We start from the raw sequence: 19,431 nt of genomic DNA, 5'->3' as shown, positions 1-19,431 counted from the left end.
ATGGGAGACCCTGCTTCCAGGATCTACCCGGTTCGTCATACCATACGAGATCGAACGAGACGTCGCAATGTGAAGCCCACCCATTGTGACAAACTTTTTGGCAAATCTGCATATTAGAGTGAAACAGCTAGTCTCACTTTAATATGCAGTTCCCTGAGGTAACCAAGGTGTTGGGATCTATCCCCTTCCCTTGGAGACCTCGGGCAAGTGCCGTTCAGTACTGGTCTCCACAAACAGAACGGCAAACGTGAGGGTCTCCCAGGGGATTGGAGGCCTCCAGGTACATGCCCTCTTGGTAGAGTGGTTTCCTGCCAACTGGCAGGGACTCCCAGGCTTGCACTGGCAAGGTGCCAAGCTGGCATTTCCGTATCTAACCAGTTACGTTAGATAGCAGTACCAAGATACATGTGGCTAAACGCGCTCGCTATGGGACATGGTTCCCATTTGTTTAAATCGCACCCAATGTTGCTGCTTGTGGTTAGTCCTGCCAGGTCTGTCATGCTCGTCAGTCTTGCATCATCTTCACATATCCATTGTAGCTCTTCTGCAACTCTTGCAACATAGCTTCATCCAACTATACCCAGTTTTTGGCTGTCCCCTGCTTTGAACTCTAGATCTCTGTACCTTTACAGTTCTGATCAAAACAAGCAAAATAGACATTTTCTTTTCTGGATGTCACTTTTGAGTTATTTACATTCTTGCTATTTCAATATCTCTTCATTTGTCTTATGGTCAGTATATGGAATTTAAAAAAAATATATATATTTCTTTATTCTCCTCCTTTTTCGCATTTTCTCCCAAATTTACACCCACCAAAAATAAACAATAATCAGTAACAAATATGCCAATCCCCATATCAATAACAACGATCCCATCCTCCCACCAAACCTAAAACATTTGCCCACATGTTCACATAAACTGACAAAAAGGAATCAGGAATCACCCATAAACACCCATCGCCCCCCTCCCCCCAACCCTCCCACCCACCCCCCCCCCCAACTAATGTTCGATGTTATCCAGTTCTTGAAAGTGCATAATGAATAATGCCCATGAATTGTAGAACCCCTCTGTCTTTCCCCTCAGTTCAAACTTAACCTTCTCAAGAGTCAAGAATTCCAACAGACCCCCCCGCCACACAGGTTAGCATATGTCTTGACATCCACATTTCAAAGGTCTCTATAACTCTATCTTCTTCCACAGATCTTTATTTATGGTCTAGGTTTCTGAAGCATACAGAAGTATTTTAAGCTTGTTATTTTGGTTTCTTTTCAAACACAATATTCTGGCTGAGCAATAAAGATCAGAGACAGTCGGTGAACATTTTGAACAATTGGGCTAGTAGAATGCAATGTTAAGATAGAAAAGAGGCCCACACTTAAAAATATTTGAAAATGTCTTTAATGAAAGATGAAGTACTGCAAGGTACTATACATTTGAAAGAAACAAGACTCCACCAAAAAAAAACAAATTAAACACTAATCTACAAAAGTTGTATTATGCCAAAACACAAAATTCTTACAAAAAAGATCAAGGTCAGTTAGTAGGAGGAGGAGGGACACCTGGTGGTGGAAGAGGCGTAGGTGGTGTAGATAATGGTGCAGAATCACTGGGCAGTGGAGGCCTAATCATTGGTGGAATGGGAGCAGGTGGAGGACCCTGTGGAGCTGGAGGAGGGCCTTGTGGAGCTGGAGGAGGACCCTGCATAGACAGAGGAGGACCCTGCATAGACAGAGGAGGACCCTGCAGAGACAGAGGAGGACCCTGCAGAGACGGAGGAGGATGACCTTGCAGAGACGGAGGAGGAGGACCTTGCAGAGATAGAGGTGGACCTTGCAGAGGCGGAGGAGGAGGACCTTGCAGAGATGGAGGAGGAGGACCTTGCAGAGACGGAGGAGGAGGACCCTGCAGAGACGGAGGAGGAGGACCCTGCAGAGACGGAGGAGGAGGACCCTGCAGAGATGGAGGAGGAGGACCCTGCAGAGACGGAGGAGGAGGACCCTGCAGAGACGGAGGAGGACCTTGCAGAGACGGAGGAGGAGGGCCCTGCAGAGCCGGAGGAGGAGGACCCTGCAGAGGAGGAGGAGGTCCCTGCAGAGCTGGAGGAGGACCTTGCAATGCCGGAGGAGGACCTTGCATGGCTGGAGGAGGACCCTGCAGGGACGGAGGAGGTCCCTGCAGGGACGGAGGAGGTCCCTGCAGGGACGGAGGTGGTCCCCGCAGAGCTGGAGGAGGTCCCTGCGGAGCCGGAGGAGGGCCCTGCAGAGCCGGAGGCGGTCCCTGGGGAGTCGGAGGTGGTTCCTGCGGAGTTGGAGGAGGTCCTTGCGGAGTCGGAGGAGGCCCCTGCGGAGTCGGAGGAGGCCCCTGCGGAGTCGGAGGAGGACCCTGTGGAGCTGGAGGAGGACCCTGTGGAGCTGGCGGAAGCTGTGGTGGACCAGGAGGCACCGGGCCAGCTGGTGGCATTGGTGGCATGGGCATGCCTGCTGGTCGTGGAGGTGGCATTGCATCTGGTGGCATGGGAGCCCTTGGTGGCATGCCATTCATGAGCGGTGGCGGTCTGTTCTTTATTCCAGGTGGTCCAATAGGCAAGCTCTGTGGTTGCACAGGTTTTTCCATCTTAAAATGGAACTGAAGGAAAAACTAGGAGGAAAAAAAAACAGAAGGTCAAACTTATCCTGACATATAAACTTTGTGCAAAGATCCTGAAGATAGATTTTGAAAGTGATCAAAAAAATTGGTGAGCATAATAGTTTTGAAAATGTAAAAGTAACATCTTTTAAACTTATTTTCATAGAAATTTATGAAAGTGACAAGCACTGTATTGGAAACTTAGATGTTCCTCAAGGTGGCATAACGTTTAATATTGCAACAAAAATTCCTGTAAATAGATATGCAGCTCAAAGTTGATAAGAGATCTGGTGGAATTGATCTCACTGAATTTCTCAGTTATATCCCATGAGCTAACAAATGTAAGCCTTGATAAAAACAATCCTGCAAGTGCATCCTATGTTTTTAACTTTCAACTTACAATACTTTACCATTGTGCTGCCCTGAATTGTAGAATCATTTAGCACAGGATGTGGTCTTTTGGCCCATCTTGTCTGTACTAGCTGTTCGGTAGAGCTATCCAATGAGTCTCACTCCCCTGCACTTTCCCCATCGCCCTGCATATTTATCCATTAAATAATTATGGAATTTTGTTTTGAAAGTTACTGTTGAATCTGCTTCCACTACTCAAGCATCTATATTTTCTCCTCATTTTTGCCCATCGCTTCTTCGCTGTTTGACTCTCGAGCCTTAGTAGGATTGCCAGGGAGCTGACATGCCCTTTGTGCCCATGATAATCATGAAAGGATTGCTGTCCCTCTTTTCTTGCCCCCAGGTTTACAATCCTTTAAATGTTTAAATTTCAGCTGCAAGCAATTTTCTGGCCCACTCCATGGCAGCCCAGACACAAAGTAGGCAGAGTGCCAGGATTCAGACAATAGAGGTAAACGGCTGTTTTTTTGGACTGGAGGAATGTGTACAGTGGTGTTCCTCAGGGGCCAGTACTAGGACCACTGCTTTTCTTGATATGTATTAAGAACTTGGGCATGCAAGGCATAATCTCAAAATTCACAGCTAACACATATTTAGAGAGTATGGTCGACTTTCAAGACAATATCGATAGCCTTGGAGACGATACAGAAAGATCGGTGGAATGGTTGGACATGTGGCAGATTACATTTAACGTCTTGCCAAAATGGAGACTTGGCTCCAATGGTTCAGCCAGCACCCGCAGCAGAAACCTTCTGCATCCTCTAGGTAGGATCTTGCTGATTATTAGTATCTGTGACACTTTAGCTGCATATGTAGGTGACACAGGACTTTTAAAATTGTTTTCCAAGTTGGGGAGACAGTGGCGTGCATAGTGGTATTATCGCTGGACTAGTCATCCAGAGACCCAGGTTCAAATCCCACCATGCAGATGGAATTTGAATTCAATTTTAAAAAAATCTGGAATTAAAAGTCTAATAGTGACCATGAAACCATTGTCCATTTTTCATTAAAAAAACATCTGGTTCACTGACATCCTTTAGCGAAGGAAATCTGTCGGCCTTACCCGGTCTGGCCGAAACATGTCTCCAGACCCACAGAAATGTGTTGACTCTTAAGTGTCCTCAGGGATGGGCAATAAATGCTGGCCCAGACAGCGATGTCCATGTCCCATGAATGAATAAAAAAGTAAAATATTGCATGTGTGTTATTGACTAATGCTCACAGTGATTCTGTTTTGCTGTTTTATTTGTGATATTCTAGCTGTGAGTTATGCAAGATGCCTTTTAACAGTTGGAGTTGGGTGGTGCAAAGAAACAAAATACTGTTGCTGAAAGTCTGAAACAAAACCCACCCCCCAGAAAATGCTGCCAACACTCAGCATGCCAGGTGGCACCTGTGGGGGTTACAGAGAAGATGGGATTGATTTTAACTTAGAAATAGGTTAGGCTCCCCCAAATTATCCATCATTTCCCCATTCCTCCACCTCACGCCATTTTAACTCCCGGGTCTCATTAGCATTTGACAGGGCCGTCTCCGGCTCAAAATGGTTAGGTGGGAACAGGAGCAATGGATTCGGCTGAAAAAATGTTGAAAAAAATCCTAGGGAGGATGCTCTTTTGGAGGTTCGGTGCAGACTCGATAGGACAAACAGACTCCTTCTGTACTGTAGGGATTCTAAGATACTTCTATGATCTTAAACCCCCCCCTTTTAAAATATCCCATATATGTATTGCCTCCATGCGAAATGTTAACTCTGTTCTCTCTCCTTTCAGATGGTGCCAGACCTCTTGAGTTTATCCAGCATGCTCTAATCTTGTCTCAGAATCCAGCATCCACGGCATATTGCTTATTTTAAGGTGCTCATTTACATTGCTAACTCAGTTTCGTTCAAATTCCCATTACTTATACCTGAAGATGTGCAGTGCTCTCTGCACCTGAAGTACTCTACAGAGATTTGACCCTGGAATAATGATGAATTATTCAGGCTGTACAAATGATTCAGAAGACAGCATAGGCTGATCCATGTATTAGAGATATTGACTATAATGAATAACAATATAATGCAGGGCTTTTAAGCCCCAAAGACTGAGAAAACATAATACCGAAGTGTGCAAGATAATTAATGAGATAGACAACAGTACTTAAGATAAGTCAGTGCTGCAGGATCCTGGTGGGGAAGGAGCTATTTATTTACCGGGTGATTGTCAGTTGGAATTGATTGCCAAATATATCAAGATCAGGGAGCAGGACTTATGAAACAGCTAGATGCTGTTAACAGATAGTTGTTAGAATTGGGTATTCTGGGAGAAAGAAATGGACCAAAAGACCGTCTTTGTCTAAAATTACTTTACCTGGATACGGAGGGCATCACAGTATTATCACGTGACCTCTTGCAGGTACTTTTATGGATTTTATTATTTGGAGATCATAAAAAACGCTGCTGCATTGCTGAACATGGGTTAATCGTAATCAAGGAATACAGAAATTGCACATGTGTGTTGATTATCTAGGGCTATAATGAAAAAGAAAGCTTGAGGATACCTGTTTTGTTTCTCTATTCCAGTGGGTCCAAAACTTCCCCTCAACTTTATCAATTTCTCTACTTGGTACCTAAGTGCAATTAAAGAAGAGTTAAGATATCAAGTTTGTTGAGTACAGTCAATCTATGATGGATATTTCTATGCTCCATAAATTTCCTTCAAAAATCTGAACAAAATATGCACAACAGAGAAGACAGAGTACAAGTTAATAAAGGCTTCACGTTAAATTAAATTTAATTAGTGCACCGTGCACTTATTAAAGCATTTTTTTCAACAACAAAATAAAATGCAAGGACTTGGCTCAAGAATTATTTCAAAATCTGGCCCATCTGTCCAGAACTCGTTAATTGTTTTGTTTTCCCCTCATCGTCCTCTTTCCACTTTGTAAAAGTTTCCTATCAATACGGGTGGCACAGTGGTTAGCACCGCTGCCTCACAGCACCAGGGACCTGGGTTCGATTCCGACCTTGGGTGACTGACTGGATGAGGTTTGCATTTTCGCAGCGTGGATTTCCTCTGGGTGCTCCGGTTTCCTCCCACGGTCGAAAGATGTGCAGGTTAGGTGGATTGGCCAAGCTAAATTTCCCCTTTGTCCAAAGATATGCAGGTTAGGTTAAGGGGATATTGGGATAGGGCAGGGAAGTGGACATGGGTGGAATGCTCTTTCAGTGGGCCAATGCAGAATTGATGGGCCAAATGGCCTCTTTCTGCTCTGTAGGGATATGAGGCTGGATTCTGCCACATTTCTGCCCCGACCGGCAGACGGGATTCTCCGTTACGCTGGCTGGTCAATGGGGTTTCCCATTGTGAGGCAGCCCCATGCCGTTGGGAAACCCCTGAGCGCCGGCATAACGGAGAATCACCCCGGTGGAGAATCCCGGCCATGATTCTTCTATGAATAGATAACACAAGAAACACATCCCCTCATTTGTTTTTTTCTTCTGACTGACCCTCTATGATTATCACCATAATTTACAGTCCAAAGTAACTGTATCAATAATAGCACATCCGAGTGACTGCTATTAATCTGCAACAGTCTATCATTGTAAGGAGCTAAAACCAGTACAAACTTTTTTTTTCACATTATCTTTACTGAACTCGGTCCTTGACGGGAAATGTGAATTATTGGAACTATAGTCTACTCTTCTTGGTCCACAGGCAAGTAAAAATTTAACAATTATGTCATTTAAGTCCCAAATTTTGAATTTGTGTGTTATTAAATTTCATCAAATTATTAAATAATGCAGTCTTCAGTGTGAGAAAACAACTTTGAATTATCAGTATTAGCATGCAATTTTGGTAAATTACTTGTGCGTGTGGAAAGCTATTTCACCTCTCACAGCAAACAAATTAATTTATCGCTCCAGGCTGTCCACCAGTCCATGAGAGTGCAATACCTTAAAAGAAATGGTTTCGTAAGGCTCTGCCGCAAACAACAGATACTGCCAACGTCTATCGGGTGGTTCAATTCGCTGTTCATATGCAGACATGAACCGATGCCGTGGGATTACACTTTCTGCAATTTCAGGATAATCGATCTAAAAGATAAAATAGATTTTTTTTTAAAGTAACCCTTGTGAACTATTAAAACAATAGATAATATATAAGCTAGCATAAACTACCATGTATATTTTGAAAAATAACATTTGCTACTTAACCAGGTATGTGTTTAAGATTAGCATCAGTAACCCACCAACAGGTGTTGGGGTGGGGAGGATATCATTTTGGTACATAAATGATTTATTTATTGAATTCTTCCTTATCAGTCATAGCAGGCAAAAGGTTAAAATGGGTTGCTGTTAGCTACTTTTGTAGGCTACAGAGAATGCACATACTAAAAGTGTGGGGATCAACTGCTACCGCTGTGTGGGTGCCTGGATCAGACCATTCAAATGTTTAGCATTCATCAGTGTGTCTTCCCATTACATTCACTACCGAGCATGCTGTGGGCCTGAGCCTGAGGTAGCCAAGAAATTAAAATATTTTTGCTTTGATGTGCGGAGTTTGCACGTTCTCTGTGTCGAGTCCCCGTGTCTGCGTGGGTTTCCTCCGGGTGCTCCGGTTTCCTCCCACAGTCCAAAGATGCGCAGGTTAGGTTGATTGGCCATGCTAAATTGACCTTAAAGGTTGGGTGGGGTTACTGGGATAGGGTAGAGGTGTGGACTTAGGTAGGGTGCTCTTTCCAAGGGCATGTGCAAACTCGATGGGCCGAATGGCCTCCTTCTGCACTGTAAATTCTATGATTCTATGTAAGCATCAAAGAAATTTGGAAGGACACATTGGGTGACAATGCAACAAAAAGTGTGAATCTGGAAATATCAGGGGTACATGGCAGGTCAGAGGTCTCCATCTTAGCAGCTAGTTTCAAGAGTCAATACAGGAGAAGCTGCTTTTGACAGAGCAGATGAGTAAAGTTTATCATAACTGCAAAAGTACTGTTTTTTTTAAGCACCGTTCAATTACCTGTTTATTGCTGAATAAATGTGTCTAATGCTTTACTGCTGGAGCCACACTCCGAAAGTGTACATCTTCTACCTACCGAAAACAAGGAAATCACTTGGCGGCTTATCACATATTCCAGTAATCCGGAGTACAGTGACAAAGGTTCCCTATTTGACACCCGAGTTTTATTAAATTTACTGAGAAATGGGAGGACAGAAGCTGCTTCACAGAGAAACCAAGGAGTGGCTGTAATGCGGAACCCAAGAAAATATCTAGTATTGAAAACCCCAAATGTAGAAAGTTGCCCAAATGCTTTGCGCAATGGGCATTTTAATACCAAAATAAAATTCAGAACACAACGGCTGGTTTATTAAGCACAAATGAACTAAATGTTTCAATCTGTGTGTTTTATAGATGAACAAGAGAGCAAGTTAACTGAGTCATACAGAATTGGAGCGCTGTTCAATTCACTGAGTAAGCTGGTATTTGCTGGACAGTGGTACAACTGACTTGGAGCTCGAGGGAGGATTTCTGCTTCACATCAGTACTCAGTCACGCTGAAAACAAGTGGACAAGACTGGGGATGCTTGTGGTGGCCTACTAGGTCGACTAGACAGTTGATATATAAATAATGGCACATACACAAGGCACCAGACAAAGGACAATCAGTGTCTATTGTACTGTACTCCACCCAGGCATAAATGCATTGGAGATGGAGGGTAGAAAATGGACTGAAAGGAAAAATAATTCAGAATGAAGTCCATTATAATCAACATGCAGAGTACAACTGTATATTACCTGAAAAAGAAGACTTTGTTGCCCCACTTCTGCGTCCCTCTGTTTGGTCACTACAAAAAGAATGGTGAAAAGCTTGATGCAGTTTATTGGCAATAAAATCCTCCTCTAAAGCAGAGCACAGCTAGTCTCGTCTCTACTTTCTGGGATTAGCAGTCAGACAACTTCCATTGTAACCTTTTCCATGAACTTGAATTATTGTGTCTTGTTGGATAAAGCGCTAGATATTGGTGATGGGTTTCACATTTCTGAATTTACCACATGTAATGAGATTTACAAACCGAATACTGCGAGTTTGTGCAGTTTTGGAGGTAGCGAAAATAGCAATTGCTCAGTAAATACCTTCCTCTAGCCTCAATTAACCAGCAGGAAGCATAATTTAAATGGAGTGAGTCAGTCAGGTTTGCTTTCCCATGTCTCCAACTCGCAAGTTAAATTTTAAGGGGTAATTTGTAGTTCTATTATTCTTCAATGTTTCACACGGATACTTGTGTTAACCGCTAAAAATCATTTCTCACACTTCATATTCCTACACCGTGGAATGGTCAACAAAATACTTAATAATTTAGAATTAACTGACAATAAAACGTAATAATTTTTTGTCAATTGCTACACTAGCTCACTGTGACACAACTTGAGGTTTGAAAAATACCTTTGTAACCTGGCCGACCAATTTTCACAAACTTTTTCACCTCCACTTTAACCTTCTCTGGGGCAGGCTGTGCTGGGGCTTCCTTCGCCTCTTTTGCTGCTCGTCGTGCCCTATGTTGAAAAAAAAAGGGGGGGGGACATATCACTTAGTTAGAAATTTCAATACTTGCTATACAGACACTGCTCGGTTGGGGACCATCATTACCTTAACCGTTAATACAGTTCCTGAAACTGTAGACTTGTGGGCAATCACTGCACATTTACTACCATCCTGTAATTGGTTCAAGTGCCCGCCCTCACACTGAACTTTCAGCCTATATCTGCACCTCTCCCTCGAGTATCTGCCTGAACTGGAAACTCATTAGGGATTAAGTATGCATCACTGTCTCAATATTATAGGAAGAAGTATATTTATACTCCAATGGAGGTGTATCACCTGATCTCTCAGATTTGCCTTTTAAGAAAGAAAGTTTTTGAGTGCCCATGAATTGGATGATCATTGGGAGGTCTGCTTAAGCATCCTTGCAATGAATAGCTAAATGATTTATGTTTAATGGGTACAGGGCTTGCAACAAAAAAAAATGTCTGATCATTTCCTCGGCTGTGTTACTCTGTTGAAACTAAATTATATAGCTGGATCCTCAACTGATGGTACAAATAACAAAGGAACTTTTAAAAATGCTTTCATAGCATCATAGAATTTACAGTGCAGAAGGGGGTCATTCGGCCCATCGAGTCTGCACCGGCCCTAAAGGGTACCCTACCCATGTTCACACCTCCACCCTATCCCCGCAATCCAGCAATCCCACCTAATCTTATTGGACACTAAGGGTAATTTAGCATGGCCAATCCACCGAACCTGCACATCCTTGGACTGTGGGAAGAAACCAGAACACCCGGAGGAAATCCACGCAGACACGGGGAGAACGTGCACACTCCACACAGACAGTGACCCAAGCCGGGAATTGAACCTGGAACCCTGGAGCTGTGAAGCTACTGTGCTAACTACTGTGCTACCGTGCCCTGGCACAGTGTCATGGGACATAAGCATCACTGGCAAGGCCAGCATTTGTTGCCCATCCATAATTGCCCTTAAGATGGTAAATTGCCTTCCTGAACCTCTGCTGTCCATTTGGTATTGGCATACTCAAAGTGCTGTTAGTGAGGGTATAAATACATACTTCTACATAACAGATTGTAAAGGTACATTATTTGCTTCTGGCATGCCAGTAAGTAACTAGCAGGCAAAGTACTAGGTTAAATTCTCTATTTGTCATTGTCGCCTTCCATAAATCAGCTACGGTGATAGATGATAACACAGCGGCACAGTGCATTAGTATCTTGGGTTACAGGCTCATCTACATGATTCCTCACATGGAAAGCTCTTGATGTTAGTTATGTTGTCACAGGATGTGTCCAGGCATTGTTCCTCTGGGAACGATAAAGGTACAGTCACCCTAGGCTACTTAAGCAGACCTCCCAATGACCAGTGAAGCAACTGTTCAGGGTTGTACTAGAACTACAAATTACCACTTAAAAGTTTCAGTATCTGACAGGTAGGATGAATGTCGGAGGCCCGAGTTCAGTTTTTGCCAATATTTTCCAACACAATCAGAGCACTGATAGGAGTCTAAGAATTAATTTTTTAGATCATCTTTTTGGCTGCTGGATAACATGGAGACACTTTGCTGGGGACTGGAGGCAACAGCAAGAAAAGAACCATATTTCCCTAGCTAACAAAAATCTTTCATTAATTGACATCTGCACTTGTATTAAACATCCAGTTTTCTAGTATACATCTCTCAAAGTTTCTTCATAGGATCTTCTGGGAATTAGAGAACAAAAAGAAAACAAGTTTCTTCCACCCACACACACAATTTATATTTAAAACCCTGTAAGATTCAATTCATCATTAAAACAGCTTTCAAGTGCAGTAAGTGGTGTGATGCAGGTTAATGGTCGCAATGTAGATAAGCAAACCTCACTGAGCTGCATTTTGTACAGTCGTATGGTTTTCTAATGATTTGTGTACTTTTTTGAAGTAACTCAAAAGCCTGAGCACAGAATATCTGCAAAAATATATTTTTCATATCTAACATAATCTTACACTTACAGATTAGTCTGATGCTTTTTCCCTTGTGTGTGTGCCAAATAACTCCCCTGTAGAAACAAATTCAAAATCAAATTAAAACATCTACCAACAATCCCTGATTTTAAATACAGTTAAGGAATAGATAACTTAACTGAGTGACTGTCAGTGTTGATAATGAGTTTCAATGTAAAAGATAACCCCTAGATCTCACCACTTTCACAAGGGGCAAACCTGATTTTTAAATGCTGCTGGTAGTGTGGAGGGGAAGTTCAGATGATACAACAGGTTAAAAAACTGATTTTGCATTTACATACTAGGTCTAAGTTGAGCCCAGATGGATAAGTCAATGTCTCCTCTATCTCAAAGTTATCAAGTACATTTGAATGCGATATCCAGCGATCACAATTTCATGCATAATATTGTCTCTGAATCAGTATTAAATGTGGAGACTCACTGAGATCAGTCTGGCAAATAGAAGTGTCTCGCTTGTACATTTAGGTGAACGTAGGACATAGCTGCGAGAACTTGATGCAAACACTTTTAAATCTCTCACCCATAAATATATTCTATTATCAGCATTGTTTTTATCTTGATATTAAACAAATTCAGTCCAAAACTATCAAAAAATAAATTAGGAGATTCTAGAAGCATGCGATGCACTAGAGAAAAAATATGTACATTTACAAACCCATGCAGTTTAAATACTATTACACAAATTAGAAATTGTTGTTGCACCTGATGAATGCCCCATTACATTACCTGAGAAATGAATCACAACAGCTTAAAGATAGCACCCTAACCTAAAATGAAACACTAGTTTGAGGTCTATTCAGTAACTAAATCTTTTACTGAAAACGATGACTGTGTTTAAAAAAAATATTGTTCAGGGGATGTGGGTGTCATTGGCAAGGACAGGATATTCCCAATTGCACTGGAGAAGGTGGTGGTGGCTAGTCAGCTTCTTGTAGCACTGCAATCCATGAGGTGTAGGTACACCCACAGCACTGTTAGAGAGAGAGAGCTCCAGATTTGTACCCAGCGACAGCGAGCCGATATATTTCGAGGTATTGATGGGGTGTTACTTGGAGGCCAATTTGTAGGTGCGGTGGTGTTCCCATGCACTTGCTTCCTTTTTCTTCCGGGGGTAGAGGTTGCAGGTTTAAACCCTGCTGTCAAAGCAGCTTTGGGTCGATGCTGAAGCGCATCTTGTAGATGGTATACACTGCTGCTACGGTGCGCCCATGGTGGAGGAAGTGAATGTTTAAGGTATCGGGCGGTATGCCAATGATCTGCTTTGTTCAACTAAAATCATTACTGGAACATTTCTGATCAACTAAAATATAAAGCTAGAAAGGCAACATACAAAAGTAATTTCACAATGTTCTTGTGTATTTGAGCATCAGGTAATTCAATTGGTGGAGTTCTGGTCTGGCAAATTAAGAGTCCAGGGTTCAGTTTTGTTTTTCTAATATACACAAAGTAAATGCCAAATCCTAGGACACAAAGAGCGTCACGGGAAGAGCAAAAGGTTGCAGAAACGTTTCGACGGATTTTTTCATGATGTCTTTGGACATACCTGGATGCTGGCATTAGAAACAAAAATCTGTTACTGCCACATACCGCCATCTGAAGACAAGATAAAACTCCCTCTCATTGTACACATTCTACACATTTATGACAAGACAGAACCATCCAATGTATTTATAACTTACCTCATTGTTGTGAAGCGTTAAGCAAAGTTTACACTCATAGGAACCCAAGTGGTTTTTCATAAAATAGGGATCCTATAAAATTAGAAAAAAAACAATTACAATGTACTAGAGTGCAACAGTACAAGGAACTGATCTATTCAGATTGTAAAGATCAGAACTTAACCTTATTTATGTCAATGGTTTCCAAAGCTAGCTGTCTCAGCCGTTCTCTCCGATCTCGGTTGCTTTCAGAAGAGGAAGCAACCCCTCCACTCCCTGTTTTCCCTCCTGGTCGATGTTGAAAATCCATAGTTATTTGTTAAACTGTATCTCAATACAAAATCTGAAAGAATTCAAAAACAAAAATGCACATTAGTCCAGAATGTTTTACTTGCCACACAGAAACTTATCATTTGTTTCACAAAGTGACATATTTATGAGACATACTCGTCTTATGAATAATAATGTCATGATCTGGTCATACTCTGATATACATTCAATATAGAACATAGAACAGTACAGCACAGAACAGGCCCTTCGGCCCTCGATGTTGTGCCGAGCTTGTCCGAAACCAAGATCAAGCTATCCCACTCCCTGTCATTCTGGTGTGCTCCATGTGGTAAATCTCCTTTGCACCCGTTCCAATGCTTCCCCGTCCTTCCTATAATGAGGTGACCAGAACTGCACACAATACTCCAAATGTGGTCTCACCAGGGTCCTGTACAGTTGCAGCATAACCCCACGGCTCTTAACATATCCACCAAATGCACCATTTTCCCAGGGCCATTCAGAAACCTTTATCCAGTACACAATAGTTGGTGCAGCTGGGTTACCTGGTGCAGTATTCATATAATTACCCTGCAGCTGGAATGACAGATTGTGAGATTTACTGTGTATTTTTAAATAAATACGAGCTCGATGCAGTTTCAAAGATTTCAATTTGGACTCTTGAGGTTATTAACTTACTGAAACAACACTATCTTAAATCTGGTGTATATACTGCTGGGAGAATTCAGCTTCATTAACAGGAACAAAATATTCATAGCAAATGCTTTAGAGGTGACGATTACAGCAGGATAGACATTAACTTTCCATTTTTAGGATCTGAATCCAACTGTGCAGCTACTGATGCCTAGCTGCTGAATATTAATGTTCTGAGTGAAATGTGTTTGGTGATCTTCAACCAGTTTCTAACGCTGAAGAAGCCCTTTGTGCAAGGTAGTTACAATTACTTCACTTTTAGCTTTTACTAATTAGACTGGTCAGTGTAGGTCCAACACCCCAGTTTTAAGCTCCACATATGGACTTACATTTGTAGTGATCAGAAACTAAGATGAAAGTCAAAACTCCACAGGAAAGTACAAAGAGGCCAGCTTGGTCTAGATTAAAACCCAGCTTCCGTGATAACCAAATTGTAAAATTAGGCCTTTTCCAACATGCTATTGAGTGTAAATTGAAGGTTCCGTAACACTTCAAAAACACTTTATGGGGGTTAGGTGGATTGGCCATTATAAATTGCCCTTAGTGTCCAGGGATGTGGTTAGGGGGATAAGGTGGGATGGACTGGGGAGTAGACATGGGTAGAGTGCTTTTTCACGGGTCGATGCAGACTTGATGGGCCGGATGGCCTCCTTCTGCACTGTATGGAATTCTACTAACAATCAGCAACCGTTTCTCTGCTAGAGCCTTTAGCGTTCATAACACGGTTCAATGGCTGATAATCACTCAGAAATTCATCCACAACTATTCCCCAAAGGGAAAAATAGTGTGTGAAGATACCCCAAAAAAGGAGTGGGGAGTGTGAAATAGAGGACTGTGTTAAGTGTGCTTGGCGGAAGTGTCCCAGATGAACTGCTGCTCCAGCTAGATGTTAAACATTACTTGTTCCAACTGCTTCTTGTCCCATAGATGCTTGGTCAATCAAACTTTCATTTAATTTGCCTCTATAAAGTGCACAAGTACTTCATAGATTAATAAAAATAGATACTAAGCATCAGTTGGGGAAAAAGAAAGAACCTGCATTGATACACCTTTCACATCCTCAGGAGATCTCAAAGTGTTTTACAATGAACTACTTATCAAGTCAGCTGATTTACAGGCAAACACAGCAGCCAATATTTATGTGGTATGGTCCCATAAATAGCAAATAAAATATCTGTATTGCGGGTATTATCTTAGTTAAATGTTGGCCAGAGCTGGCTCTCTGTTCGTCAAAATAATTTAAAATGCCACGACTGTAAATTAATGACCAAATGGTCTGCTGTTTACCAGTGAGTTGAAAAATTCCTAACGACAGTGATCTTTTAAATCCACCTGAACCCTGAATTTGACCTCAAGATCAGCCTCTGAACACATATTCATGCCATTACTAAGACTGCCTACTTCCATCTTCATAACATCCCCCAACATGGCCCATCTCAGCTCACTTGCTTTGTTACTCCTAAACTGTGTTGCTTCTAGACTGGAACATTCCAGCATATTCCCAGCTTGTTACCCACATCCTACCTCTGCAAACTTGAGGTCACCCAAAACTCTGCGACCCAGAATTGAACTCGCACCAAGTCCTGTTCATCTATTAACCCTGTTCTTACTGACCATTGGCACCCAGTCAAGCAACACCTTAATTTTAATATTTTCATCCCGGTTTTAAAATCTTTCTATGGCCTTGTCCCTCCCTTCCTTTGTAATCTCCTTCAGCACTACAACGCTTAAAGTTATTGGTGCACATTTAATTCTGGCTTCTTGACCATCCCTGATTTTAACTGATCTACCACTGCTGGCCATGCCGTAAGCAGCATCCCTACGCCTGAGCCAGAAGCTCCGGGTTTGAGTCCCACTCCAGCACCTAATGGCCAAGGAAGGTGCATTCATAATGCAGCCAAACAAATTGAGTATCAACCTGCAAAATCCTTCCAACACGCCAATGACAAGCGACAGGAGCAGGAGAAACGTCTAGTCAGCCATGTTTGATTTGGAGTGGCACCCCTCAAGCTAGAAACCTCTGGTGACAGGCTACTCCAGGAAAATAATTTTCACTATGGGAACAGTTGAAAGTCGGCCATGTGCACCACTAGGTGTGGGAAGAGAAACAACAACAATCACCATTGGCTACCATTGGTGGCCATGCCTTCAGTTGGTTAGGGCCTAAACTCTGAAACTGCTTCCCTGCACCTCTCTACTTCACTTTCCATCTTTAGGACACATAAGAACCACCTCTTTGACCAAGCAGATAACCTAATGTTTCTTTGGCTCAGTGTTATATTTTGATAATGCTCAAGGTGACGTGGGATGTTTCATTCTGGTAAAGGCAATAAATGTAAGCTTGAGTATTGCTGAAAAAGAGGACATACTGTTGAGGTTTTACATCTTGTATTAATCAGGAGAGATGAGGGGACGCGGCCCTGATAAGTGCAAGATGACTTCAACAGCATCTCCCTTTTCTTCAGCCATAATAAGTTCTGCATCACAAGTAACCACTTTAAATGTGAAGCTGTAGTTGTTGCTGAACAGGTGCTAGGTTAATATTTCATCCAAAGGATGAATTCTCTGATAATGCAGCAGTCGTTCAATACGCTTAAATATTGACATAGAATATGTGCTCAGGTACGGAAGTGAGCTTAAATTCAAAACCTTCCGACTTAGAGACAAGTTCCACCATCTGACTCAAACTGAGGACACCAAATTCCCAGCTGAGCCAAGCAGCAAATGAAGGTTGCTTATAGTGAAGCCTTAGTGAGCAATTGAAGAGGGAGTTGGAACCAGTGCGAAGTGTATAAGCAAAGGCTCAAAACATTCAAAAAACTCATCCCCAAGGAAATTCTGGCTCATACACATCAGATAAACAGGATCATGGAAAATGACACGGAAGCAAGTGCTCAGCATCGTTTGCATGATTATATAGACTATACGACCGTCTATGGTTTGATGTTGAAAAATGAAATGAAAATGAAAATCGCTTATTGTCACAAGTAGGCTTCAATGAAGTTACTGTGAAAAGCCCCTAGTCGCCACATTCCAGCACCTGTTCAGGGAGGCTGGTATGGGAATTGAAACCACGCTGCTGGCCTTGTTCTGCTTTACAAGCCAGCTGTTTAGCACACTATGCTAAACCAGCTCATGATATTGCTGATGGGACGTGTATATTTGGAAAATAGGGTAGAAGGCTAAACTTTGGAGAACTCACACATGGTACAGGACAAAACGAGAAATAATTACGCTGGATATTGATCTAGGGAAGCACATGTCATGAAGCTGGAAAATAGAGTAGAGGCAATCCTGAAGGGTGATGAAATGTACCAAGAGCTGAATAGCCACAAATACAGGAAACTGTCTCTCCAGGAAAGTCTGTTCGGAAGTACAAATATATATATTTTAACAATATCCTATAAAAGCACTGCTGTTCTTTAGACCTTTCTCACCTATTCCCCCATATCCACTGATTCCACGAGAGACCACAATTCAACAATCTCAGCCCTGAATATATTAAAAACAATGCACCGTCTACAATCCTCTGGCGTGGAAAATCCCAAAGATTCAAAACACTTGAGAAAAACTCTCCTGATCTCAGTGTTAAATGATCAATCCCTTACCCAGCGACTGAGCCCCAGTGTTCTAGTTTTCCCAGCCAGGGAGAAAACAACAGGCGCGATTCTCCCAAAAAGGAACAAAGTCCCCTAGCGAGGGGAGCATGCATATTTAGCAGCATGTTTCCGGCACTCGCAGTGCCGCGAAACACATGGCTATTCAATGCAACTTGCGTTGAATAAGGGGCCTGAACAGCTGAGGCCACTAATAGCCCGTTTTGCACAGTGGGGAGCTCCACTCACCGGAATATCCCATTTTAAAATGGTGTCACAATCTCCAAGGTCCCTGAAACAATCCCCAGGTTGCACTGCCAGGCTGGCACCAGCAGTGCCAGGGCACCACCATGCCCAAAGGACATGCAGCAGGGGGCCCACGAACCCCCTTTTGTGCCGTTCCATCTGGTCTCCATTTATGGGGACCAATGCTGAATGATGCTCGCCAGATGTCTCTGAGGCAAAGGGGTTGAATCCCAAAACGTCAGTTACCTCAGGAATCTGCACATTAGAGTGAGGTTTACTGCCTCGCTGTAATATGCAGATTTGCTAAAAAATGATTCCGCCCATTGTGGGCGGGATTCAGTCCAGCAACTCACAAGACATTGCGAGTTGGGTAGATCCTGGGAGCGGAGTCTCCTGGCTTTCAACCACCACGGCGAGCTGCTTTTCCGGCACTGTGGACGTTGGATTGCGCCCAACATTTCAGCTACTTGATGAACATATGAACAAGAAGTAGGCTATCGGCCCCTCGAACCTGTTCCACCATTCAATAAGATAGTGGCTCATCTGATAGTAACCTCAAATATGCATCCTGTCTATCCCCCGATAACTTATCATCCCCAGGCTCACCAAGAATCTATCCACTTCTACCTTTAAAATATTCTTTTCAGGAAGAGAATTCCAAAGCCTCATGAACATCAGAGAAAAGATTCTGCCTCCCCTCTGTTTTAGACGGGTGACCCCCTTGTTCTAGATTCTCCCACTGGAGGAAACAACCTCTCCACATCCTCCCTGTCAAGACCCCTCAGGATCTTGCATGCTTCAATCAAGTTGCTTCTTACTCTTCTAAACTCCATCGAATAGAAGCCGAGCCATTCCAACCTTTCCTCATAAGACAATTCCCCCCCCCACCCAATCAAAGGGTCATCCAGACTCGAAACGTCAGCTCCCTCCTCTCTCCACAGCTGCTGTCAGACTGGAGATTGTCCAGCATTTTCTGTTTTCGTTTCAGTCTGGTAAACCTTCCCTGAACAGCTTCCAGCGCATTTACATCCTTCCTAGGCCCAGCATCTGCCAAAATAGGCATTTTCCTCGTTAAACTCCCTCTCACTGGAGCTGCAACTTTTCAATCGGGTAAAAACCAAGGCCACCCCCGGACCACCACCAGGCCTCAGGCAGCTTCACGACCGACAGTGGCCCGGAGCCGCCACCGTCCCATCGTACCCGACCCGACCGTGACTCACCAATCTCCGGCCACAGAGCCGCAGCCACCGAGAACCAACAGCGGCCCCGCGACGTGCGGCCTTGTCAAACCGGAAGAACGTCGGCGCACCGGAAGCGGATCTTTTCAATAACTTTATTAACAGCCGCACCAGCGGACAAGC

General features: G+C 43.0%; 1 protein-coding gene and 1 long non-coding RNA gene across 2 annotated transcripts in view; one reads left to right on the top strand and one right to left on the bottom strand.

The window, feature by feature from the left end:
• The window catches only part of LOC140395082 (uncharacterized), a 44,296-nt gene extending 35,448 nt beyond the window's left edge, over positions 1 to 8,848 (top strand). Inside the window, exons 2-3 of the long non-coding RNA XR_011936097.1 lie at positions 4,809 to 4,892; positions 8,433 to 8,848. This is a non-coding gene — a long non-coding RNA (uncharacterized lncRNA). The remainder of the gene's footprint in view (positions 1 to 4,808; positions 4,893 to 8,432) is intronic.
• sf3a2 (splicing factor 3a, subunit 2) lies at positions 1,383 to 19,428 on the bottom strand. The gene is made up of 9 exons (XM_072482463.1): positions 19,291 to 19,428; positions 13,432 to 13,590; positions 13,269 to 13,340; positions 11,578 to 11,624; positions 9,466 to 9,575; positions 8,817 to 8,866; positions 6,974 to 7,114; positions 5,578 to 5,646; positions 1,383 to 2,637 (listed from the first exon to the last, which is right to left on the bottom strand). Exons 2-9 carry the CDS (start codon positions 13,555 to 13,557, stop codon positions 1,534 to 1,536), a joined length of 1,719 nt encoding a protein of 572 aa, XP_072338564.1. The 5' UTR covers positions 13,558 to 13,590; positions 19,291 to 19,428; the 3' UTR covers positions 1,383 to 1,533.
• Positions 19,429 to 19,431: the final 3 nt, after the last annotated feature.

The sequence above is a fragment of the Scyliorhinus torazame genome, chromosome 18, assembly GCF_047496885.1.
Source record: "Scyliorhinus torazame isolate Kashiwa2021f chromosome 18, sScyTor2.1, whole genome shotgun sequence".
Taxonomy (NCBI): domain Eukaryota; kingdom Metazoa; phylum Chordata; class Chondrichthyes; order Carcharhiniformes; family Scyliorhinidae; genus Scyliorhinus; species Scyliorhinus torazame.
Note: the sequence above shows the minus strand (reverse complement) of the source record. Positions and strands in the feature narration are given on the sequence as shown.